The sequence below is a fragment of the Sinocyclocheilus anshuiensis genome, unplaced genomic scaffold (genome assembly GCF_001515605.1).
Source record: "Sinocyclocheilus anshuiensis isolate Anshui unplaced genomic scaffold, SAMN03320099.WGS_v1.1 scaffold544, whole genome shotgun sequence".
NCBI lineage: Eukaryota > Metazoa > Chordata > Actinopteri > Cypriniformes > Cyprinidae > Sinocyclocheilus > Sinocyclocheilus anshuiensis.
In genome coordinates this window covers 978466-1004644 of record NW_015555763.1, presented here as the reverse complement: position 1 = coordinate 1004644, position 26179 = coordinate 978466, and the positions used below count along the sequence as shown (strand labels likewise).

The window sequence follows — 26179 nt, the reverse complement described above, 5'->3', positions numbered from 1 at the left end:
ATCCAGTGGGGACATAATTACGGATTATAATTACTTATACTGTCTTTTTACACATTGCGTTGCATCGCGCCGCGTAAACATAAAACCATGTCTGCATTTGTGGTCAGAGAAATGACAAACAACAAGCGGTACTCTACACGGCTCAAAACTCGCATTTGAATCGTCAATGTAACACTTCAAAGAGAAAGGAAAAATTGAAATCGCATCATATGACCCCTTTAAATAAATCAATGACTCATAAAGACATCACTTGTCACAATGAATTCATATAACCTGCAGAAATAATCACTGAAAATCCCACACTACTAATACATAGACAGAGACCTTGCCTTGTAAAAATTATTTTAGTATTTGTATATGAAATATTTTGGTAGCTCTTTAAAATAAGGTCCCATCAGTTAACACTATTAATGCATTAAATAACATTAATTAACAATGAACAATACATTTATCTTTGTTAATGTTAGTTAATAAAAAATACAATGGTTGTAAAAAATCCAATTATTTCATTTTAGCCTAGTTACATTAAATAATAACAGATACAACTTTTGATTTTAATAATGTATTTGTAAATGTTAAAATTAACATTAACTAAGATTAATAAATGCTTTAGAAGTATTTATTAAGTTAGTTCATGTTAACTAATGCAATTAACTAATGTTAACAAATAGAACCTTACTGTAAAGTGTTAACAGTATTTTATATTTAATATTTAAACACTGAGCATTCTCAAAGAAGATACTTGAGAATTTATACTGTGCTTGCTACACCTTTATTGTGATGAATTTATTATGTGATGTATTACATTGTATTGTATTACAGAGGATTTTTTTGTTTTAAGTAAACCTTGAGTGCAGTATTTAACATCAAGCTGATGGACATACATAATTAATACATTTCCTTAATGCTACTAAATGAACACATTAACACGAGTGAACAATAGCTTTTTTTCATTTATACCAACTGTGTGAATTCAAAGTACAAATCCTTATACAATCACTTTAGACATAACATAATTTTCACAGTAAGAAAAAAGGGTAACACTTTAAGGACCAATTCTCACTATTAACTTGTTGCTTATTAGCATGCATTTTACTAGCATATTGGCTGTTATTACCCTGTTGAAAAAAAACAGCATGTTTTGAAGCATGGCAGCTGGTTTGAGCTGGTCCTTAGTTGGTCCTGAGCTGGTTATAAGCTGGTGAGCTGGTTTAAGCTGGTCCTGTGCTGGTCCTAAGCAACTAGCTCCTGCTCAGGATTGGCTATTGCTACAAATATACCCAAGCGACTTAAGACTGGTTGTGTGGTCCAGGTTCACATATTTTAGATTCCTTAATCCACCCCATACCTAAACTTAACAACTACCTTGCTAATTATTAATAAGCAGCGAATTAGGAGTTTGAAGCAACAGTGATCGTTAATAGATAGTTAATATAGCGAGAATTGGTCCCCAAACTAAAGTGTGACCAACAAAATTTTTGAACAATTTTGAACATGCTTAATTTTCACAAAAATTAACTATCAAACAAATTTGTGTAAACAAATTTGACAAATAGCATGGCAAAATGGATGAGGCTATATTTTCGCAACACTTTAGCATATTCGGGCGAAATGTTGTACATATCGACACAAGCATGACCTGAGGGTACATGAGTAGTTTTGGCACAGCACCACAGAACATTTTCCTCAGGAATCAATGGAGTACATATAGCTTTAAAAACTATAAAGAGTCATTGGTTTAACAAATCAGTTTTGATTATGGTATAGAATTTGTCGGTTCAATTCTACAACATAAAAAAGCAACATCTGTGTGCTGGAGAAAAGATTCAGTCTTGTGAAATCTTGGCCATGGGAATGTCAGCTAGAGTGCTAGAAGTATTCAAGCGGAGCATTTGGCTGGAGGTTGTGAGGCTACTCTGAGTATGATGAGGTTTTCTTCTTTGAAATATGTTCTGGCATAGACATGACAGGAACTTGTTGTGAAGAGAAGCGTAAACGAAGGGGTTGTAGCAAGCTGAGCTCATGGCTAACAAGTGGCACGACACCTGGATCACATTGACGTGATTCTTGCTCAGTATGGCGAAGTCGGTGTCCAAGTCACGTATGAGGTTGACCACCTGCAAGGGGAGCCAGGAGAAAGCGAATGACAGAACAGACACCAGTAGGAGGCGAAATGTCTTGGACCTCTTGCGCCCCCACTTTTCCTGGTTGGAAGGTGTAGCGGCCATGAGCCGAGGCGTAGCTCGGTGTTGCAGGTGGAAGGAGATTGCACAGTAGGATATGGAAACTGCAGCTAGAGGAACAAAATAAGAAAGGAGCAGGAAGAAACATGAATATATTAGACGACTGAGCTCCTGCCCGTGCCAGAACTCCTCACAAACCACCATTTCATGACCTGTTGCTCTAAGATCCAGATAGACCGTGTGCAGAGCAGTTGGGGTGGACATTGCTAATGCACAGAGCCATATGCTGACCACCAACCATGCGCAGAAAAAACGACCTCCGTGACGCCGAATTGGGTAAGTGACCACCACGTATCGGTCCACCGCAATAGCGGTTAATGACAGAACTGCTGCAAACACAGTCGCGGTCTGCATCAGCGTAACAAAATGACACATGAACTGGCCAAAAACCCAACCGCGCTCATCAAAGGCGTAAAATGCAGTCAGGGGAACGCAGAACAGGCACATAACCAAGTCAACCAGGGCCAGGTTTCCAATGAGGAAGTTTGTAGTGCTGTGAAGTTTCTTGTTCAGTCCAATGAGGAGGAGGAGGAGGAGATTTCCAGAACACGCTACCAGGACGAGCATGGCATACAGAGGGATGAAGAGTGGCTTCAGGTCCATCAGGAGCTGCAGTCCACTGAATGAGGCAGATGCATCTAAAGTCATGTTTTTCCACGATTCGTTATGGAGATAGTCCATGTCCGTCATGGTATGAAGACAAAACACTGACACCTGTTTGAAAAAAAAAGTGACATGTAAATAGAAGACATTGTAAATGTAAACAGAAAGTGAATGTATATTTTACTGTTCAAAAGTTTGGGGTGAGTAAGATTTTTTTTTCATTGTTTTATTCAGCAAGGATGCACTAAAGTGATCAAAAGTGACACATCCTTAATGTTGCAAAATATTTCAAATTAATGCTGATTTCAAGTAAATGTAAAGACTGAATAATAAATGCTGCTTTCCATTCATCAAAGCTCATTTTCAACATTGGTAATAAATGTTTCTTGAGCAACAAATCAGCATGTTAGAATGATTTCTGAAGGATCGTGTAACACTGAAGACCATAAAGGAATAAATTACATAAAAAAAAAAGAAAACAGTTGTTTTAAATTATAGCAATATTTCACAGTATTAACATATTAACATGTAACATGACATGAATAATATTCATTAAAATAATTATTATGAATGTTCATTTTGTATATTGCTTGTATATTTGTAAATTTGAATATTGGCAATACTAATTGAAATAAATAGGAACTTTAACCATTTTGTACTCTAAATGTCTTGTATTTCAATGGTTGTTGGTTGCTGTTGGTAGCTAATAATTCACTACACTACACTGTGGTCAGTGCTAACCATGTTTACTCTTGTATGTAAACTCATATTTAATGTAGTCTGGATCAGAACCACTGCTTTAGAAATGTTTTTTTAAATAAATGTATTGCTGGAACATTTTTGCCTGAAACTAATTCAGCACTTTGTTGGCTCTAAATGACCTTTGTGATATCAGCACAGATCACTACACCGGCCCAGATTGGATGTCCACTTGCATTATTTTTGTGTGATTTAAAGTGGAGAGGTCATGTACTTTTTGTCTGTAGAACAGAAAGGCTATTCCTAATCTACAATATAAAGGAAAGACTTATGGCAAAGTAATCTACACCTACCATACAAACTGATTAAATGAACAGACTACAGCAGGGATCCTCAAATCTGGCCCACGAGATCCACTTTCCTGCAGAGTTTAGCTCTAACCCTAATCAAACACAACTGAGCAAGCTAATCAATGTCTTCAGGATCATTAGAAAATCACAGGTAGGTGAGTTTGATCAGGGTTGGAGCTAAACTCTGCGGCGCATTGGCCCTCCAGGGCAAGATTTGAGGAACCCTGGACTACAGTGTACAAGAAAACAGCAAATCTGTGTTCTCTGTCCTCATAAGTGAAGAGATGTACAAATAACCTCTTGAAATGATTCTCAGTCAGGATTCCACGCGATAGCAAAACACTTAACTCTTTCTTCAGTTTCTAAAAGCTACGGTGCTTTAGTGTACTCTACAGTGCTTTAGTGTACTCTACAGTGCTTTAGTGTATCTCTTTGAGATAAAATTCCATGAACAGCCACTTGTACGTACAGTACTTGTGAACAAGAAGTCTCTTTGAAATGGTCTAAGACTGAAAAACTTAAGCAGACGTTTTGGCTTCTATCTGTTAGAGGACCCTTACAAGACGTTAGTTGCTCAGACTGACAAGTGTTCACTGTAAAAGATGAATGGAATAAGAAGTAATAGAAAAGAAAAAAATGATCTGCTGTTGAAACAGCTTATTATTACTTTTCGGCAAATTGAATAAATGACTTTACAGTTTGCATGAAAAGCAATTGTGATTTAATGTCAGTTTTAGTTGTGACAACATGACCCATACTGGGAATATTAATATAAAAGCATAGGACAGTTCTAATGAAACATCTGAATAAACAAACACAACACAACAAAAGATAAATGGCCTGTGTAGATTAGTTTGCCTAATGCATTCATATTGCTGTAAGTGGATTTCCATTATTAATGGACAGTTATGGGCACTCTGAACAGGCAGAGAACACTGTGAGACTGAAAGTCCTGTATGTTGCTTTCTGTCAAATAGTCTACAATATGATCTGTTCTGAACATGTTGCTACTGCTTCCCACCAGACCGTATATGAACAGCAGCAGACCTCAAGTCTAAATGAAGACAGCAGTTACATTACTCAGATCCTTCTCTCCTCAGCACTAGAGAGGTCATTTAAGAGGTCATTTAACAGTTGTAATGGGGGAGCCAGTCCCCACAAACCTAAAAAGACAGATTCAGTCCAATAATGAGAGCTTAACCTGACTTACCTTCCTTTGGTGATAAATGAGAAGTTTAGAGGACGAAAAACTATTTTCGATGTATGAAATTATGATGATTGAGTAGCAATTATTAAATCTAATATCCATTAAATGCATGTTTCCGAGTTCCAAATATTACAATAATGGTAATTTGGCTATATATAGGCTATATTTACATTTAGAGACATCTAGGCTATTGATCCTACTAATTAATTTTCTGCACCTAAAAATACCTTGTATCGTGTTTAATATCGCTCTGTGCAATTCAATTAGCTTGCCAATTAAAACATTATTTCAACACACACAGCATTATTTCAGTTTAAGCTAAAAACATTTCCCCACCTTTGTCCTTTTGATCACTTCTTCAGTGGATGCTGCATGATCCAAGAGCACTTAGTTTAAGGATACAGGTAAGACTTATTCACAGACTGGGTAAATCACTACGTTGCCTTTATTAAATACAACCCACGTAAATTTCCTCCTTAAAACGTTCGCAGCTCGTGTACATATTGAGCGCTCAGATCGCTCAGATGACTGGAGATTTCCCTCGACCCGTCAATGCGCACAAGTGTGAGGAACCTTCGGTAACGACCAGCCTACTTATATAATGCTAGAAAAACTTGCATTGTTCCAACATGATTTCACAGACCTTCCCTTCGGCTAAAGTGATAATGTAATTAAATAAATAAAACTAATTAAATTCAATAAAAAAAAAACTAACAAAAAATGACAAAAATCATTTAATTATAAAAACGAACGCATTAATTAAAGAACAATTTAAAATAAAAACCTGCAAAGACGGGATATTTGGTCGTCATTATAGGTGCGAACAAATCGAGCGCTCCTATTAAATCCTTCATTCTTTCCGATTTGGCATATTTTTGTTATTTAAATATTCTTTGTATTAAGTAATGAACCACTCTTGCAAAAATACATGTATTAATGAGACACCTAAAAAGGCAAACGAGACATTACCTATGTTTTCTTTCCTGGTTCAGTATCAGTAATGTATATGAAACTGGAAACAAAAAAATTAATTTGAATACTAAAATGTCAAAGTAAATAAAGCACTAAAAAATAATTGTATACGCATAATATGAATAATTTGATATATAATAAAAAATATTGACCTGTGGAACAAAGCAATGATGCTTTAACAGTATAATGACAGGAATACCCTGGAGTGCTGCTTCATCCATATTTAACAATAGTGACATCTATTGGTTAGTGCTGGGCAAAAATATCAGCGTGCATCACTACAAAGGTCACACAAGAATCTCATTATGGCTCCTTCATAGCTTTTATTATCTTTTCAGAATAAAGTGTACAGTTACTAACATGTTTAGAGACAATAGGCTCTTTACACTTAACATTCTCTACTAACGTTTCATTTAGTGGTCGTCTATTCCACTGCAATGACCTACATGTTTGAATTCAGAGGAATGTTCACATTTATGACATATATTCGATTATCATTTCATATAAATATGCATGAAAAAATGTGTTTATAAATGTATTGCCTGTGTATGTTTGGATTAGTGTATAACAATACTACAGAAAAGGAATAACAAAAAAATCAATTTAAATTCAATAGTAAATAATTACATTCATTTGAAAATACATATGTCGAATGCTCCATGATAACATGTAGTCAGGTTTTGACTTTGTTCAGATTATGCTTGTAGTTCTCTCAACAAATCAGATTTCTGCTTTTGCAGAGCATGTTACTTGGCAAGTAAAATTTCTCAAAGAAAGAGATTGTGTTTTTTAATTCACACATGTATTTCTTTCAGTTCAACAAATATGAGGATACAAAAATGAATCTTGAGTTGAAACCAGATTGAGAAGCATGCACAACCAAAGACACCTTCATTTAAATGTGAATCAAATGATCACATTATAGGATTAGTTCACTTCCAGAATAAAAAATTCCTGGTAATTTACTCACCCCCATGTCATCCAAGATGTTCGTTTCTTTCTTTCTTCATTCACAAAGAAATTAAGGTTTTTGAGGAAAACATTCCAAGATTTTTCTCCATAAAATAGACTTCAATGGTGGCCACTGGCCAACGGGCTGAAGGTCCAAACTGCAGTTTCAATGCAGCTTCAAAGGCTCTACACAATCCCAGCCAAGGAATAATGGTCTTATAGCTAAACAATCAGTCATTTTCTAAAATAAAAAAAATACAAAAAATGTATATACTTTTTAACCACAAATGCACATCTTGCACTAGCTCCGCGTCTGTAAATTCACGCATTACGTAATCACATCGGAAAGGTCACACGCAGTGAGCTCTTCGTCTGTGTACTCCGGTTCAAAAAGTAGGGTGAAAAAATCTCATTTTCTCCTCCAACTTCCCTTTGTAAAGGGCATTTGACTTTCTTTGCACGTTTGCTTTGTAAACACTGGGTCGCCTACGTCACGCGTAACTTTTCCAATGTGACTAAGTAATGCGTGAAGTCGAGCTAGTGCAAGATGAGCATTTGTGGTTAAAAGGAATAAATTATTACTTTTTAAAGAAAATGACTGACTGTTTCGCTAGATAAGACCCCTATTCCTCGGCTGGGATCGTGTAGAGCCCTTTGAAGCTTCATTAAAACTGCAATTCAGACCTTCAGCCCGTTGGCCACCACTGAAGTCCATTATATGGAGAAAAATCCTGGAATGTTTTCCTCAAAAACCTTAATTTCTTTGTGACTGAAGAAAGAAAGAAAGAAAGAACATCTTGGCTGACATGGGGGTGAGTAAATTATCAGGAGATTTTTATTCTGGAAGTGAACCAATCCTTTAAATGAATCACAATATTTAGTTGCTGTCCACAACAAGACCCCATATACTCTTAATTCTCCTAGCACTGCTGGTCAGTACAGCAAACAGGTTAATGCTGTGATAAGGTTATTTCTCTGGGCTTGGGCACTCTTCCTCCTCACTTGGCTTGTCAGTTTGGGTTGAGCTGGCAGGAGCCTCACTGTTCTGTGTGGGCAAGAGAAGGTACTCCAGCTCTTCTGCGTTGATGGCCACCCTTTCAGGAGACAGCCAGCGCTTGAACTGCTCCAAAGCACTGCAGGATACACAAGACCGAATAATTACACGCAAACCGAAGAGCTGATTAAATTCATTTGACCACAGAAATAAATGCCATTTTTTGTATCATCAGCAAAGAGAAAAATGTATCTTTTGAAATTGCCTGGATTTCTGAATAATAGCCTAATCAAGGACATTAATGGAAAAAAATCTTTAGGATAATAATATTCTAATTAAAATATTGCATCTTCAGAGGACCTCAGGACCAATTACAATTGGTAAGGTATCATCACCATTCCCTACTTGCACCAGAGTGGGCTTCTTATCTGGCTAAGCAGCTGCAAGCATACTTGCCATGGGTGATGTTGGGACACAGACGCAATCCAAGAGTAAGTCAACAAAAGCGTGGTTCAAGCAGAATAAATTAAGTATTTTAGATTGGCCAATTCAGAGTCCTGACCTTCCTCTGACATGTTATTGTGTAATCTAAAGTAGACCATTCTAGTGAGAAATTGTAGAAAATATATATGCTGAAACAGTCTGGTGTGTGGACAGAATGGTCCAAAAAAAATATCAGCATTTTCCAAGTAGAAAGATTTTTGGGGTCAAGATTTATTTATTTTTATTTTTTTATTCTCTCGTGATCACCAAGGCTGCATTTATTTAATCAAAACTACAGTAATATTGTGAAATATTATTGCAATTTACAATAACTGTTTACTATTTAAATATATTTTAAAATGTAATTTATTGCTGTGATGGCAAAGCTGAATTTTCAGCAGTCATTACTCCAGTCTTGAGTGTCACAGGATGAAAACCGTTGTGCTTTTTTATGGAAAAGTTTTACGGAAACTTTTCAGGATTCTTTGATGAATAGAAAGTTCAAAAGAACAGCATTTATTAAAAGTTGAATTTTTATAATATGTTGACATTTATCCCATCTGCAAAAGTAAGTGAGGCTGAATAGTTCAAGATGCCTGAGAGCAACAGATCTCATCCTTACAGTACCTCTGATCGAAGTTCCCTTCCTGGAACAGTTCTGAGGTTTGGGCATCATGAAGGAATCTATCCCAGCATTCCTTTTTAGCCTGGGACAAGGAACGGAGCATTTCCCTTGATGTTACGTCATTCGATTGTCCCTTGATCCTTTTCAATCGATTTTCTGTAGCAAAATAACATGCTCTTAGAAACCAAATCAACAGGCCGTATTAAATAACATGCTTATCAATTGGAATTTCCTGTACCTAAACTGGCAATATAAACCTCAGAGTCAGCCATTGGTTCCCAGGGGCTGAAAGAAGCTCTGGGAGAGTTGGTCTGAGGGTTTCCTGGAGAGGAAGGCTCAAATGAGTCTGTAAATTGTCCACCATCCTGTTCCTGGGGCTCTGGCAGACTGGAGCAGATCTCAGTCCACAGATCTCCACTTGATCGGACCGTATGAGTTTCGAAGTCGTCGATCATCACGTTTCTAGTAATTAAAGCACATTTTTAATGAAGAATTAGTTATAAACAATCTGCATCGACATGCGTGTTGTAAACACATGGGATATCAACATTAATGGTTTAAAAATAAAAAGACAGGCTTGTTAGGTTTCTAAGGAAAAAATGCTAAGTTTTAACAGCGATCGTCGTTTCCATAACAAAGTCTTAATGATAGTTGACATTACTAGGTCTCAAGCAAACCCATATAATGGAGCAGTAGAAAATTATCAGTCATAAAATGAACATAGTGGTGCTTACCTAAAAGTACAATGCTCTCAATGCACCTCAGACCTAAAAGGATATATTAAAAGGAAAACAAAATACAAGCATTAGCATTTAAAACCCATCCTTCTCTCTTGCTTTGCCTTCTCTGCTGCTGAGAAGCAAGTAACCGGCAGGGATTACCCGCCGATTTTGATTGGCCGTTACACCTGTCCGTCAGTAACTCCGTGAATGTGATTGGTCGTAGAGATGTGTTTAGAAACACTACTTCCGCTTACTTCTTCAGCACGTTGACGTCGGGTCGAAAGTAAGATTTTTGATGTTTTGATAGCTATGTACTTGTCATTTATATACACCTATTTAGTCTCAGTTACCATTTTAAAACAATAGTATGCTAACATGTACTGGAGACGCTGCATGTTGTTCTTTTTATTGCTCAGTGATATTTTTGGTTGTACGTTTTAAAAAAAAAAACTACGTACAACATTTTTAAAGCCCAGTTTGTTGTGTATATAATAATATTCTGTTATTTCATTGTGTATTTGATGTCCGGCGTATACATTTTGGTCAGGTCCGATTTTCACGTTTGTTGACCTGAATCAAGGACGCATGTTGAATGCATCAGTGCTCTGAGGTCCAAAGACAGGTAGATCCATATATTAAAGCTATTAAAATGAATGAACAAACACACTATTGCATGCATCACAAATTCAATTACTTTTTTGGTTTTGATTAGTTTACACAAAATTAAATGCATGTAATTGTTTTACATCTGTTGGGGGAAAAAAAAACATATTACACCAGCTTAGGTTTGCTGCTTTTAGTTAGTCTCCCAGTTTGTTAAGGTTGCTGTGTTAGTTGGATTTGAAAGGGTTTTAAGGACTTTGAAGACCAGCTTGGCAAAGTGTAAGTGGTTTAAGATGGTAATCTTTTTCAGCAGGGTAAGACTCAGGACAGGTGTACGTCAGAGTGAGTTTACAGACTGTCCAAACTTGGCAGTTGTTGAAATCCAGACATCATTTGTTGCAGGCAGTGCTTGTTAGGCAATGCAGACGCTGCTCAGGCTGGCAGCAGTAGTGGTCCCTATGGGTTTGCTGCTCTCCAGAACCATGGCATGGATCTCTAGTGGCAAAACACATATAGAACTCATCACCCGCTTAAGAGGTTAGTAGAGAGATAGTGATATAAAAACAATGCTTAGATGTTATTGTACATCTCAATACACAAATGTCATTTAATGGACAGATTCAGTAGTAAAGAGCTTAATGTTGTCCTTCTGTGACAGATCATGCAGTTATCCGCAGTGACCGAGTGTTTAATGCCATGCTTGCCACTGATAGAGGGATTTATTCCAGAGACCACCCTTATGCTGACTCTCCCCAGTCCATAGGTGAATTTCATACATCAGCAGGCATATTACAGTGCACAGCATAAATGAGTACACCCCCTCTGAAACTTAACATATTCAGCAATTACTCTTTGCTTAGAAGACATGTTATGGTAATATTCCAGCAAGTCTGCTTGATCAGTTACCAAAGAAGAATGTTAAAATTCCATTTTCTTATCAAAGTGATAAAATGTTGTGTTGCAAAAATGAGTACACCCTCCTGAAAGGAGGTTTTATTTATTACTAAATAAAACAAACAAAAAAAAAACAATTCTGGTGTAAGGTTAAGGCAAGTATTGATCAACAGGTAAGTATGTTGAACCAAAACTGTTAAAGGTAATTAATTTCTTGATAATTAAGTGTTATATGGCCCACTGAATCATACTCAGACTTAATGCTGACAACAATGAAACCACTTGAGAGAGAACTGTCAGGAGATTTATTTCTTAGCATAAAAGAGGACAATGGTACAAGAGGAATACCAAATTATTGTTTTAAGTGTGAAAATATATCCAAAGTAACACAGAAATTCAAAAACAATGGACTTGTGAAAAGGCCCCTGAAATAATCAGGTCTTCACTTTAAGCTTTCATTTAGTGATGAGTTTTTGCTAGAAAAAGAGCAGGAGAAACACTGTGAAAGTGTCTCAGAGCCGGCAAAAGCTGTGAAAAGAGAGACACTTTATCTCACAGAGTAAGATGCAGCATGCAGAAGTGACATGCATGGTTGTTTATCCACACCAGAACTACCGACTGTAGCCAAAGCACAATAAACTCATTTAGCTTTTTCCAAGGCCCATATTTATAAAATATAGACTTCTGGGAATCCATACTCTGGTCTCATGAGACCAATTCAGTCATTTCGCATCTAACAGCATCCTAAATGTTCTGGTGTTGCTAGAGGAGGAGTACAGAGAGAGCCTGGTTCCCACAGTGGCATTCAGTGGTAGTAAAGCTCTTCTATAGGGATGTATGAGTGCTGAAATTGTACTTTATCAAAGCTGTCATGAATTTACACACCACTATGTGATGTAATAAAAAAAACCTGAAACTGAAGATGCTACCCTCTTCTCATTCCCTGCATTGTTGGGCATTTTTTTAACATGACAATGAAGATATTCATTCTCCTGAGGTGAAAATCCTTCAGTGGACATGTTTTCACTCAATCTTAACACTCTTGAGCAGCTGTGGGGGATTCTGTAGAGACGAGCTGAGCAACACTCCCTATTAAAGACCAGAGCATTCAAGGAGGTGTCCTCCAGGAGTTAAACAGCACAGATGTGAAAATTTGTCATGAACTTGTACACCCAAGAAGTGTCAGAACAGTGTACTTAAGAGTTACGGAGGACATATTAAGTTCTAGAATATTACACTTGGTTGAATTAAATCTAGGTTGTACTCAATTCTGCAATCCTTCATTTAAACAACAATTGGCTAAGTTTCTTATTTTACAGATATTAATGGCATGTATTTCTCTGTTTTTATTAAGAATATGTTTAATACATTTCAATTTTGCCATCTTTCTATAAGAAAATACATCATGTATGTATGTATATATATATATATATATATATATATATATATCACGTTGAAGTAGAAAATACAATTCTACACCAACATGAACAATAATTCAAATTTTAAACACCAAGACACAAACCTATATAACAAAATTATGTACAATAAAATCTAAACATCTTTCATCACATTTTTTTCCTTTTTTTTAAAAATTATTTTACATTATTTTATTTAATTAGATATACAGATTCCTGTTGTACATTATATTTTGCTATGTTTATTCTGCAGGTAGGACCCTCTGGAAAAGTAGTGGGAATTGACTGAATTAAATCTAGGTTGTACTCAATTCTGCAATCCTTCATTTAAACAAAAATTGGCTGTTTCTTATTTTACAGATATTAATGGCATGTATTTCTCTGTTTTTATTAAGAATATGTTTAATACATTTCAATTTTGCCATCTTTCTATAAGAAAATACATCTTTTATATTTAATCAGAGGGGGTGTACTCATTTATGCTGTGCACTGTATATTGGTTTGAAGACATGAAGCAAACTAGAAAAAAAAATAAAAAATTTCACTCACACTGTTTTTTTTCTACAAAGGATACAAGGCTACAATCAGTGCCCCTCATATGGTAGGTCAGGCAAACACTTCTAAAATAGTTGTCACTGTTATATTTAATATGCAATAATGAATGACTTCTTGTGTAGCATGCACATGCTCTGGAGGTCCTCAGTGACAAGTTAACAGAAGGAGCTTCAGCCATGGATGTGGGTTCAGGAAGTGGATATCTCACTGCATGCTTTGCCAGAATGGTGAGCGCTGTCTTTATTCTGCAGGTAGGACCCTCTGGAAAAGTAGTGGGAATTGACCACATAGATGAGCTGGTGCAAGCCTCTGTGAAAAATGTCCAGGCGGACGATCCAGAATTGCTTGCCTCTGGACAAATTAAATTAGTGGGTGAGTGATTAAAAGAATTTATTAAAATAAAATGTTTTCTTGTATGTTGAAGCACAAACATTCTCATTGGACCTGTGTCATTGCTAGTGACATTACAAGAATGGTTTAACAATCTTGTTTTTGTGAAATGCTTTTCTTTTTTTTTCGCCTTGCAGTGGGTGATGGACTGTTGGGTTATCCTGATGAAGCCCCCTATGATGCTATTCATGTTGGAGCAGCAGCTCCTACACTCCCTAAAGCTGTATGCACATAATGAATTAGACTTAATTGTTGTTCACATAGCCTGCAGTAGTCTTATTATACATATGCATCAACAGCTCCTGGAACAGTTGAAACCAGGTGGGAGACTTGTTTTGCCTGTGGGCCCAGAGGGTGGAAGCCAAGTTCTCGAGCAGTATGACCGTCAGAGCGATGGTACTTTCCTCAGGAAAGCACTGATGGGTGTGGTTTACGTCCCACTGACAGACAAACGCCGCCAATGGCCAGGGTATGCATCCAGTCCTTATGAGATGAAGCAGAATAGAGTGATTTATATTGTACTGTAGCTCATCACATCTATGTGGCTGTTGATTTGTTTCTCTTCCCAGTGATGAGCTCTGATTGCAGTATGGTTGCCCCTGCAGGAGATGGCGCTGGTGCTGTGGTTCAGAAAGCCCTTAGGGCTGAGGGAATGCTCTCATCCCATCTCCACCTGCTGCCTAGCAACATACTCGTCTAGATCATTCTGATTCTTGACTTAAAACTGAAGTTCAAATGCAGTAACTGCTAGAGAACTGAAACGAATACTGAATTCTCTGAGGTGTCTCTTCGCATACTTAAACTGAGTGAGCAAGAACTTCCATATCTAAGGCTTGTGATCTCAGTATGCTTCATAAGTGGCCATGTTCAGCTTTAACATACTATACAGCAAGGAGCAATCGAAATATAGAGTACAGTTATATGTGGAAATGTAACTGCTACCATGCTAACTTTTGATTAATCATTTTGATGTCTCACTACTAAGTTATATGCTAAGGCTTAAATAAATGGGAAACAAAAATACTTTTAGCTGTTGAAATTAAAAATTAGTTAAATTATTCTCTTTCTTTTGTAGTCTGTGCATGGAGTCAGATTTTGAGTGTTGCAGTTGTCTAAACAACTGTGTGATTTAAATTAGATTTTAATTAATCTGAAAATTTTTGTATTCATCTACATGTTAAATGTACACAATTAAATGTAAACATAATATAAGGCCTTGTGTTTTTTTTTTCTCAAATTAATAACGCGCAGTATACTGTAGCCTACTATGATACTACTATAAACCATTTTTTTTAATCTTTGCCAGGAAATGTAAAAATACATAGAACTGCGTTAAAAGAAGAAGAAAAAAGAAAAATAAATGCACATATATCTTGTGAAGAGATATGAGATTAATGGCCAGTGTCAATAGGAAAAAATTACCAATTTTTGCCCAAAAAAGGAAGTTACAGATTAATTCACTAAAGATTATATGTGTTAAATAGCTGTTCATTGATTTACATGTGTTCAATATTCAGTAAATGTGCACAGGAAAATAATTTAAACATCAAGTTTCAAGAAAGAATGAAATGAAATGAAAGAATTCATACAAAAAAGGGAAGAAACAAATCTATACAAATACAAATATTTATATAATACTTTTAATTAGGCCTGCGAAATAGAATAAAAGTAGAATGTAGAATAAAAGTAGACAAATTTTTACACCACAAATAATTCGTAAACAAATGACGTCACATGATGTCATCAACCCAAGACGGAAATAATTCTGTCACTGAGCCGCTGGATGGCATGTTCACGTGTGCCAAAGGGAAGGTAGCAGGTTTAAATGCATTACTTTGCTTTGGAAAAAGAGAAAACAATCATTTTCTGAGACACTTGTATCGGAACAAAAACGTGAGTGTTCAAACTCTGGGAACGCTACGGACAGAGCTAAATGTCAGGACAAATAGTGCGAGAGTCTAATACATCTGAACTTCGCAAAACAACAGTTCTATACTCAAGTACACGCCATGGAGACTAAAGAAGACAGCTGTGATACGGACAGCACTGTCAGAACAAATCGCGGTAAACGTAAAAACGAGGAGACGGATGAGGCAGCAAAACAAGGCAAACGTAAGAAGCAAAAGAAGTGCGGCAAACAGCTGCGTCCCGGAGAGCGGTACGTGCCTCCGCCACAGAAACGCAACCCAGGCGTGAGTTTCAGCCAAGAACATTTTGCGGAAACCTACTATTTTGAAAGCGGTCTTCGCAAAGTGTATCCTTATTATTTTGATTTTACGACCTACTGTAAGGGACGCTGGATTGGTAAAACACTACTAGAGGTTTTTAAGAGTGAATTCCGGGCGGAGTCTCTGGATTACTACAATAAGGCCGTCAAAGAGGGGCGTATTAAATTGAATGAAAGCCCTGTGGATGACCTGAATATAATACTAAAGGTAAGAGATCACGTGACAACACTCACTGACTGTCTCTTTATATGTGCTGGTTTGTTTAATTTTTGTATCTCTTTTGCTTGTCTAGAATAATGACTTTATGAGGAACACAGTGCATCGTCATGAGCCCCCTGTGAGTGGGAGGCCCTTGGAGGTTCTGGTGGATGATGGTGAAGTGGTGGTGGTGGATAAACCCGCCTCACTTCCTGTGCATCCCTGTGGCCGCTACCGTCACAATACTGTCATTTTCATTCTGGGAAAGGAGAAGGGCCTTAGTGGCCTCCACACAGTGCATCGACTGGACCGCCTCACCTCAGGTGTGCTGCTGTTTGCTCGTACACTTGAGGTCTCCAAAAAACTGGATGCGATGGTTCGTGAGAGACAGGTAGGACAAAATTTCTAAATGGCATATTTGCTGTACGGTCTTAAAAATGTTGCATTCTGTCAGTCACAGTTTGTTGGAATTGTAGATATAAGTAAAGGTTAAATTATATCAACACTGAAAATTATTTGACTTATTCTTGAGCTTTGGAAAACTGTTAACCAAAATCTGTTTACAGTGGTTGGTACTAGTCTAAAGGGGTACTCTGACCCAGACCCACAGATTTATGGAGAACTAGGAGTGTCACTTAAAAATAAAATGGAAAAAAATCACTTAATTTAAAGCTGCAGTCCATAACTTTTTTTTGGTTAAAAATTATCCGAATCAATATTTGAGCAAGAACATAACCAGCCAGTGTTCAAAACTATCGCCTTGTTTTAGCCCGATTCACAACGGTTATTTTATAATAACGTTTTCTAATTTGAGTGGTAGGGGTAGGTTTTCGCGGGAAATTTGAGCATGGCACTGCGTCATTACGTCACGTCTGTAAACATAAAGAAGTTGTCCCAGCTACTAGGCTATATCACATGCGAGTATGCTGCAGGTGATGGGTCGTTTATAGCTTTTTCTCACAGCAGCTGGTAAACTTAGCATTTTCAGGGCTTGACATTAAGCATTCTCATGTGGTTGTTCTTCGGACAAGTAAATTTGTCATTTACTTGTCCAAGTATAAAAGTTACTTGCCCGAGAGAAAAAAATACATTTAAATTGAGTTATAAATATAAAAAATGCCATTGGACAGGACATTTAAACAATGTTTTTTTTTCCTTAAAAAAACAGCAATTTAAAACTTGCATTTAAATATCAGTTGTTAATGTGTTATTTTGTTACAATTAAATAACATTCTTTACACAAATTAAAATGTTATCTGTGTATATATTTGTCCGTTTGAAAAGTGAATAATTAATGTATTATTTTGATGTTATATTTCACTACATTTTTAAACGTGAATGAAATAAATGGAAGAAAAATTGGATATTGTGACCACAAATTCAGAATATGCTTTATAAACCATAAACATAATTTATGGCCAGGTTTTTTTTTTTGTTTTTTTTATTAATTAATTTTTTTCTTGCATGTTATGTGCAGGTCTCCTTACTAAAATATTAGCTAGAAATTACAGTGTATGCAACCTCTAAAAGTCTGGAATTGTCAGGCAAAGGTCTATAACATGCATTTATAAAATAGATAAGGTGAATTTTCATTTCATGCAGATTTAAACTATACTTTCTTTTCTTTTTTTTTTCAGTTAGAGAAGGAGTATGTGTGTCGTGTGGAAGGGGAGTTTCCAGAGGGTGAGGTGGTGTGTGAAGAACCCATCCTGGTAGTGTCCTTCCGCGTGGGCCTCTGTAGGGTGGATACCAAAGGCAAAGAATCCCGCACAGTTTTCCAGAGACTTTGCTATAACGGGCGCTCTAGTGTGGTCCGCTGTCTGCCTCTCACAGGACGTACTCACCAGATTCGTGTTCATCTTCAGTTCCTCGGCTTTCCAATCCTCAACGATCCCATCTATGGGTCTTCTGCATGGGGTCCAAACAGAGCCAAAGGAGGGCTAGTGGGTATGAGTGATGAAGAGCTTCTAGAAGCTCTTATAAAAGAGCATTGTTCAAAAGAGAATCTGCACTTGTTGGATTTGCCCGATGAAGAGGTTTTAGGAAAGCAAGGGCCAAAGACAGAGTGTAGTGATGGTGTTCAAGAACACAATGATCAAATAACTGCACCTGCGTCAAGTGGTGTTGTATGTGATGACGGTTTGCGTAAATTAACAGAGGAGGAATTAAAGGCAGAAGGTAGTCAAGAACTTCACAAGAGCACATCTGCAGCCGAGACTGCAGACAAGATGAATGGTGCTCATAAAGAAAAGGATTCAGTATCAGATGAAGCCTCCAGAACTGCAAAATCGAATGCTTTTGTCAGAGATAATTTATGTGGTGAGTGCAAAATTGTGCGACCTGACCCAACGGAGAAGGATTTGATTATGTACCTACATGCATTACGATACAAAGGACCTGACTTTGAATACACCACCAAAATGCCTGACTGGGCTAAAGAAGACTGGCTTCAGGATTAAACTAAAATCAGATGTATTCATGCATAATTTGTTACCTGATATTACCGCATGTGTTTACAGAGATTTTGTTTTTTTGTTCTCTTAGATTACTGAATATATTCTGAGTGAATTAAAAAAAATACGTTTTAAATTTCTTTTCATTTAAGATTCGTGGATTTATTAAGTCAGTATTGCGGTGCATTTCCGTTTCATCAGTTGTTTTGTTTCAGCTCCTTATATTTGAGAAGGAAAACATCTCATCTGACATGAGCATACAGCAATAAGAGATTTTTTTTTTTTGTGGGAATAAAAATAAATCATGTTTTTTTTTTATATGATTTCCCCTTCAGTAATAGTAGGTGAGAGTAATTTTAATTAAAATGTCATGCAAAATACCATGTTATGCATAGAAACGAAGCTGAGGTTTTTAATTGTCTTATGTAGTCCAGTTTCAACTTGCATATGAACTCAAAACCACCAAAGAAAGTCATTGCAGTGTAATCTCAATTAAAAATATTTTTATTTTTTAATGAACTACTTCATCATAGTTTATCTTCAGACAACTTCAAATTGACTTTACGCACAGGCTATCAACAACAGTAGTTCCACACCAGCAGGTTTTATAATACAGCTGCATAATTTCAGGGAAAAAAAACTTTTTGGCGCAAATCATTCTTACAGTTTGGCACTTTGTATTTTAAGATGCTTTGACAATGTCAAGTACGCATCCGCTGGCCTTAATGAAGTAACATTTAATGAATCTGAATATAAAAAGAAGGATGTTCTTTCTAGCAAAACATCATTTTTCAGTACAACTAACATTTGCTAAGTTTTTCCAGTTTCATAAAGGATTGACATCTTTGTGCACATCACAAAACACCACTTTTTACATACAAACGTTTGCATTCTAAACCATGTGTATCTTTCAAATACATACTGAACATTGAGGTAACACTCACAGTCTTGTATAGGGTTCAAATATCATATTGCAGTTTTTCATAAATCAGGGATATTAGTGAAACATGTCCACACACTGAAGCATTCTGACTAAAGAACATTGTAATTGGCCTATATTCTGATGGGCAGTCATTGTCTTTTTTAAAAGAGGTACTTCCATGGCTCTGGCAATAACAAAATGATGTTTCCTTACAGCTTTTATGAAAAGTTCAGGTTTAAAAATGTAGTATCATAACATTCAATAAAATGTATTCATGAATAAAACAGTTATAGCCACAGTAGCAAGCACATCTATGCCAAGTGTTCCTGGCATAAGGTAAGTGTAAAATTACTGTAGTGGGTTATTTCAGTGCTTTTCAAGTGTATAATTTTTTTTGTGAACAATAATTTTTATAGAGTAGTCAGTACAATATAGAGAAGATACAACATATTAGATTGTAATCACCACCCCAACCCACCAGGTAGACTTATACTGTGCTGAGGAATTATAAGACATTGCAGTGGAGAAAAGTAAAATACCTAATCATAAGATAAACAGAAAGTATACATAAATACAAAATAAATTGTACATCAAAAAGAAGAAACAAAGGATTTAACGATATCAAAAGTAGCACTCCAGGTCTTCAAAGTTTTAGTCTGCACCATGAATGTGAGCTGTTGATAGTTCCAAGGACATAATGTCTAGCAAAGACAAGCCCCATACACGCCTGCTCATCGTATGTGGAGGAATCCAGCGACTGACTAACATTTTCTTTGCCGCAGTGAGAGCAGCTAAAAGTAAATAGTAGTTATTTAAGAAGAACAGTTCTGGAGTCAACACCATATCCTTATCTAACAAGAATGATATGTCATGAGCAAGCTGAGAACAGAAAGGAAAAAGTGCAGAGCATTCCCCCCAAAAAATTTAATATGTACCCAGTGCCCTCTGCGGACATAAATTACAATTTGGGGAAGGTGACAGATGCATATAGAAGCGTTTTAAAGGGGACAGATAGAGTCTATGCAATAGTTTCCAATGGATCTTCTGATGGTTTGGGTTTTTTGAGGATGATGTAATTGTCTCCCAGATTTGGTCAGAAAATAAAGTTTGTATGTCACCACTGCTTTTCAAGTGTATAATTGAAAAGTATTTGGAGAACTGGTTGAGTCTAAAAAAAAAGTAAATAAATTTATAATGATTGTGATCTTTGCAAAATTATGGAGTTTAAAAAGCTCATGGCTTGGTTGTTTAAAAGATCAGGCACAATTGTTCTTTAAGTGTTGGTAAGTTTGCAGTTCAAGGCCCCTGAAGAAAGGCTTTTTCAAAGGCTATTGTGGGTGCACATTCAGTGTATATTTACATGACATGCAAGGAATCATGCTAAAAAAAATCTGTCCTCTTTCAATTCAATTTTTATAAGCACTGTGTATATTTCCGAACAATTAACTAGTCTTTGTTATCTGGTATGCATTTTCAGACAGATTGAGAAATGTAATAATATGCTGCTGAGTACAAAAGTTAAGCCCACCATATAAAGTACTGGCCATGCTGTGGTTGTTTAGATTTGCTCAGTGTGTTGACAATATTGATCAGCTGCCACCTTCACCTTTTCCCTCCCTTTTTATCCAAACATCAGGCATATCGGGTTTGCTGTTGGGCAGTATCACTGGCACCTCACTTTGGGTTGTCCTCACCCTACTAGACCCCGGGGAAGCAAGGTCATATACAGTCTCCCTCAAGGACAGACGTAAAGTGTCCCTCTTGCCATTAAGGTGGCCAGGTTGTAACTCTTCCTCAAACTTAACAGCTTCAGAGACTAAGATAGCAGGCTCTACCTCACTTAAGCAGGTCTCATTGGAGTCTTCAAGTCCCTCCATGGAGCTCTGAGACTGACAAGACAAAAGCCGTTTGTGTAGATGACAGCTAGTGGCTTCATCTACTGAGAGTGACCTTTCATTGACAGTGTCTGTAGTCTGAGTGATCATGATTTCTTCCATGCTAGAGGAAGACGACAAAGACACATTCCAAAGTTGGAGCCCACCGCTCGACTGGCCGCGGCATTTCTTGCACAAAACCTTCTCTTTAGATGCAGCTTGTGTAGGAGCAACTACAGGACGCAACATGTTCTCTTTGTATGGGGATGAGGTCTGGAGCGCTGGAGGTGGGTTGCAACCCTTAAGGTGCCTGCTACACATTTCTGCGCTGTCAGCCTCAATGCTGACTCGATCATAGTCTTGCCTTGGACTAAGGCCACAGAACTGAATGTCATCAGAAAGGACAGAAGGCCTGTTGGACAGCTTGCTGGTGCAAGTGCTATTTTCGAAGCTGTCGCTCAACTGGCAAGCAAGTGGCTGCAGTTCGTACTGTTCTGGCTCCCTTCCACCGACTGGTTGCCGCTTTTTATGGTGTTGCTGATTGGGGCAAAGAAAGTCTTCGCTTTCTTTATTACAACCTCTTCGAACCCGAGAACCCGTGCCACAGCCAAATGCCCCATTAGCTGCAGGATTTGTGGCCCCGGGCTCTGTAGCCGAACAGGACGACAGTATATTTTTAGTGGCTTGCTTTGTAACACAGGGTAGGGTTATTCTCCCACAGTTCTTCTGGGGTCCAAAGAAGCAGCACAACGACTGGAAGAAGAAAGTAGCGAAGCCACATGCAAGACACTTCACAATTAGGAGGAAGATCCCAAGTTTTCTGAAAAGCAATGCAGTTGCGGGTAACATAATAATGCCCACGCAAAAATATGCCACAGCACCTGTAGCTACCGGGCAACCCATTCTCTTCAGGGAATGTGCAACCCTGCCCAGTCTGTCATTGTGTGGGGCCAGGCTATATGAAATGCAATAATTGGCCACAAAGTCAACAGAAAGACCTGCAGCTGCTGAAATGAAGAGTGCTTCCACACCATTTAACTGCCATTCTAAAAGCACAAGGAGGCCAACAGTAGCAAACACACTTCCTCCCACCGCAATGGACACGAACACACTTAATGGAATATTCCATGTTGTTAGTAAGAGCAGTGCAAATGTGAGTGCTACCGAAAAGCCTGCCACCTCCAATGTCTCTGAGCTCAAGCAATGCTGGAGGTCATATAAGCCTAGTTGGCTTACAAACCATCCTTTCTGCAGTCCTACTGGAGCCTTGGACATTTCCCCATTAAACCACGATAAGATCTCTTGGTAGACCTGAGACATTCTGCTGAAGTTGAAGCTGTAAAGTTGTACAGTCTTGAATATTACAACAAGGGCAGTGATTCGACCCTCCAAATCAAACCTTAGGCCTCCGGCACTGGGTGAGTGCCCCTCTGCATGCTGCTCTGCTACCATCATGCTAAGGCACTGCTCGAAAACTCTTGGTGGGTAAGGAAAGGGAATATTATTGCAGCAGAAGCTAAACGCATCCTCGCTTTCGGAACAGCGACGTATAGAAACCCAGTGAATCAATTGTTCCACAAAGCACACATTGTCTTCTACTGTTTCTTGGTCAGCTGGTAATGGAGAATAGAAGCTCTGGTTTTGAATTTTTCTACACAGATCCCACAACCACAGTTGGGCTTGGGGACTGCTTATATTGAACCCTGGATCAAGAACTAAAGATCCATTACTTTTTGGATCGAAGTGGTCACCGTCATCTGATGGAATTACGCCCCAAATTAGAGTCAGTGTCATGGGTTCATCTTCACCCTGTTTCATTCGCTCAAACATGAACTGGTGGCGATATTCAGCATCGTATCTCTCAAAGGGATGACTGGAGCGGAACAGCTGAGTGGTTCTGCTGTCTGAAGTTGGCAGTTTCATGCCAGGGTCTACGCATGATATGTACGTTCCACCGACGGCAAGGACTGCAAACCAGCAGATCCATATGTATCGGAATTTCACAACTCCACAAGGCAGGATCTTTAAAAAAAGCAGGTTTGATGTGTCCGAAAACCCTCGCCCTAATGTCCGAAGCTTCTGTCTCAAAGTAAACAGACAGCGCTTTCTTGAACTTGTCTCCCAGAATCCACCCGTATTTTTGGAGCAGCAGGGCTTCCAAGCAGCCTTCGCGACAGGGTTTGAAGACAGCACAGCATAGCGTTCTTGCAAAATGAGGGTGCACGGAAGCCAAACGAGAGCAAATAATGTGTTGATTAATGAGGCACTGCCAAGATATACAGCGTAGCATCTCACGGCAGTGATGCTGCTTATGTAGCCCGAGTAAAACGTGATGCTAGATGTCAGACCTGACACTAATATCAAGTATCCGATTTCCTGTAAAACCCGATTCATTCTCTTCTCAGGGACAGCTGGAGGGTTGTGGCTTAACTGTAGTTTCCAGAAATCAACAAAAGTCAGGGCTTGATTCAGACAGCTTCCCAAAAGCACAAGGACTGATGCAAGATTGAGGAGTGGAAAAAATGTCAAGCGAAATGCAACTTTGTAGAAAAAATATGAGGTTGAAAGTGATAATATGACAGCAACCAGTGACATTGCTGCTATAAATAGTGATTTGAGATATAGTCCAATTGTGAACAAAAGTGCAAGAGCTGCAAGAACAGGATAGACAGAGTCCCGTGCCAAGTAATACTTGAAAAGTTTTTGTTTAATTCCCAAATCCATTCCTGTTATGGTGGTGTTATTGTATGTGAGTTCGCGACCCTCTATATAGTCCAAATACATTTTCATTAGTGGATCTCCTTTTTCTACTGGTAGAAATACAGTGCTATATTTTAGGGACGGGACCTTGTATTCAACAGTCTGTGGCCCCAGGAAGTCTTTGTCCACAAGGTAATGGAGAATCTGGTAGATACTTGACAGTTTACAGCGGTGTGGAACGGATGCACAGCGGCCAAATTTACTCCTCTCAGTACATGATGAAACCAGTCTTCCATCATGGTAGTAAGGGGCACAGAATCTGAGCAGGCCAAGGCTTTCAGAAACCTGCTGTGCTGTCAGACTAAAGCAGGAAGAAACGTTGTTAAGAACAGCCAAGTAGTTTCCCAGAGACCAACTTGGACAGCACTCATTCTTCACCATGGAGCTGTATAACTCTGATCTGACCTGGCAAAATTTAGCAAATTGTGTCCCGGAATGGATCTAAAATGAATAATAAAAAGTTACTTGCATTTCTCAGCAAAAGTATTACAAATGTAAAAGGTGTATAGCTTTAAGTTTTCATGCTTGTTCATCTCATTAGTATTCGTTCATTCAGTTTGCATGTACTTTCTTGTATATTTGGATATATGCTGAAAAGTAAAACAGACATATTGACTGCATCTAAAATCTACATGAGCTATAAAAAAACTTTACAAATCTTTTATATTTATATTAGAAATACATTTGTATAGATTATGTACGTCTCTAAAAGTTGTTCATATGCAAAATGCATTTAGATGTGTTTTAGATGCTGTCAGTGCATTAATGATGTTTTAGTGTGTTTTTCAATGCAGGCAAATTGTATGTGTGCCAGAACCAAACTTTATGTGCAAATACCTACAGTATGATTACTAATGAGATCACATTGAATTCTCTAATATCTGAATCTGATTATTAACACACAATGAATAGATCCATCATATCATATATCCACCACACTGCATTTAACGACTTCTTAAGAATATTATGCCCTTTTAGGAAAATATAGTCCTTGGTTTACCTGTTCCTGTTCCATCTGGCACATGGAGTAAATTGCCTTTAGACTCCAGAGACTGGCAGAGTTTCCAGAGCGGAAGACCAGCTGAGCATAGCGCTCTCCTGCAGAACCACAGATTGGGTGACAGAAAACATCACTTAAAACATGCTGTGCTCCATTTACTGATTTATTAGATTTGGAAATACCTGACAACATGTGAGTAAAATCTCACCTGGGGCGTTACAAAAAAAGTTGTGCTCAGTGTAATCACTGTGCAACATTCTCCGTGAACGTTCTCTTGATTGAGGTTCAGATCTAACTGTGTCCTCTCTGTAAGACAAACAGGATTTTTTCAATACAAACATAGCATACGATCCTTTAGTAATAAAAGCAACAGTCTGATTTAGTTAAATGATCAGTGGTAAATTATATTTAAAAGTATTTTTAGTATCATGTGATGACAAAGAAATACCCTGAGATTCTATCTGTGAGTTGCCATGGAAATGGAGACAGTGATTTTCCAGGTCCAGTGTTTTGCTGTAACCTCATCCACGTTGCTAGCCGGATACTTATGTCTGTTCCACGAGGTTCAAATCCCTGTGAGGTCAAAGACATATGAACGGTAAGTAGAAACTCTTTGAAGTCATTATAAATATGAATTTAAAGGGGTCATATGATGTTGCTAAAAAGAACATTATTTTGTGTATTTGGTGTAATGAAATGTGTTTATGTGGTTTAAGGTTCAAAAAACACATTATTTTCCACATACTGTACATTATTGTTACTCCTCTATGCCCCGCCTTTTTGAAACGCGTCGATTTTTACAAAGCTCATCGGTCTGAAAAAGCGAGGTGTGCTCTGATTGGCCAGCTATCCAGTGCGCTGTGATTGGCCGAATACCTCAAGCGTGTGACGGAAATATTACGCCCCTACCATACTGTGATGCCCTGTCCCGGCCGGAGCGACGAGACAAAAACATTAAAACCCATTATAAACGAGGCATTTGTTGCATCCAGTGGGGACATAATTACGGATTATAATGACTTATACTGTCTTTTTACG

The 26179-nt window shown here is 37.8% G+C and overlaps 5 protein-coding genes across 7 annotated transcripts in view; 2 read left to right on the top strand and 3 right to left on the bottom strand.

Moving 5' to 3' along the window:
- Positions 1-1826: 1826 nt before the first annotated feature.
- LOC107674054 (prolactin-releasing peptide receptor-like) lies at positions 1827-2933 on the bottom strand. Its single transcript, XM_016467914.1, has one exon. It carries the CDS (start codon positions 2931-2933, stop codon positions 1827-1829), a length of 1107 nt encoding a protein of 368 aa, XP_016323400.1.
- A 4894-nt stretch (positions 2934-7827) lies between these two features.
- On the bottom strand, positions 7828-9985 carry LOC107674114 (uncharacterized protein C15orf57-like). Its single transcript, XM_016468005.1, has 4 exons — positions 9862-9985; positions 9366-9589; positions 9130-9283; positions 7828-8158 (listed from the first exon to the last, which is right to left on the bottom strand). The coding sequence occupies exons 2-4, from the start codon at positions 9580-9582 to the stop codon at positions 7993-7995; spliced, it is 537 nt and encodes a 178-aa protein (XP_016323491.1). The 5' UTR covers positions 9583-9589; positions 9862-9985; the 3' UTR covers positions 7828-7992.
- Positions 9986-10069: 84 nt separating this feature from the next.
- Positions 10070-14848, top strand: LOC107674112 (protein-L-isoaspartate(D-aspartate) O-methyltransferase-like). Of its 3 annotated transcripts, none has more exons than XM_016468002.1 (9): positions 10070-10132; positions 10397-10471; positions 10855-10989; positions 11111-11215; positions 13331-13362; positions 13439-13688; positions 13844-13929; positions 14006-14175; positions 14312-14847. In XM_016468002.1, exons 3-9 carry the CDS (start codon positions 10872-10874, stop codon positions 14346-14348), a joined length of 798 nt encoding a protein of 265 aa, XP_016323488.1. In that variant the 5' UTR covers positions 10070-10132; positions 10397-10471; positions 10855-10871; the 3' UTR covers positions 14349-14847. The 3 variants fall into 3 exon arrangements, with proteins under 3 accessions (XP_016323488.1, XP_016323490.1, XP_016323489.1); XM_016468004.1 differs by having other exon boundaries at positions 14276-14847; XM_016468003.1 differs by lacking the exon at positions 10397-10471 and having other exon boundaries at positions 10101-10132; positions 14312-14848.
- A 574-nt stretch (positions 14849-15422) lies between these two features.
- On the top strand, positions 15423-18896 carry LOC107674116 (RNA pseudouridylate synthase domain-containing protein 2-like). The gene is made up of 3 exons (XM_016468009.1): positions 15423-16141; positions 16227-16523; positions 17770-18896. The coding sequence occupies exons 1-3, from the start codon at positions 15716-15718 to the stop codon at positions 18589-18591; spliced, it is 1545 nt and encodes a 514-aa protein (XP_016323495.1). The 5' UTR covers positions 15423-15715; the 3' UTR covers positions 18592-18896.
- A 2067-nt stretch (positions 18897-20963) lies between these two features.
- LOC107674110 (protein dispatched homolog 2-like) overlaps positions 20964-26179 on the bottom strand; it is a 12557-nt gene continuing 7341 nt past the window's right edge. Inside the window, exons 5-8 of the mRNA XM_016468000.1 lie at positions 25590-25714; positions 25350-25447; positions 25142-25239; positions 20964-24582 (exon numbers count right to left, since the gene is read on the bottom strand). Of these exons, the coding sequence (XP_016323486.1) occupies positions 21097-24582; positions 25142-25239; positions 25350-25447; positions 25590-25714 (3807 nt within the window). The 3' untranslated portion in view covers positions 20964-21096. The remainder of the gene's footprint in view (positions 24583-25141; positions 25240-25349; positions 25448-25589; positions 25715-26179) is intronic.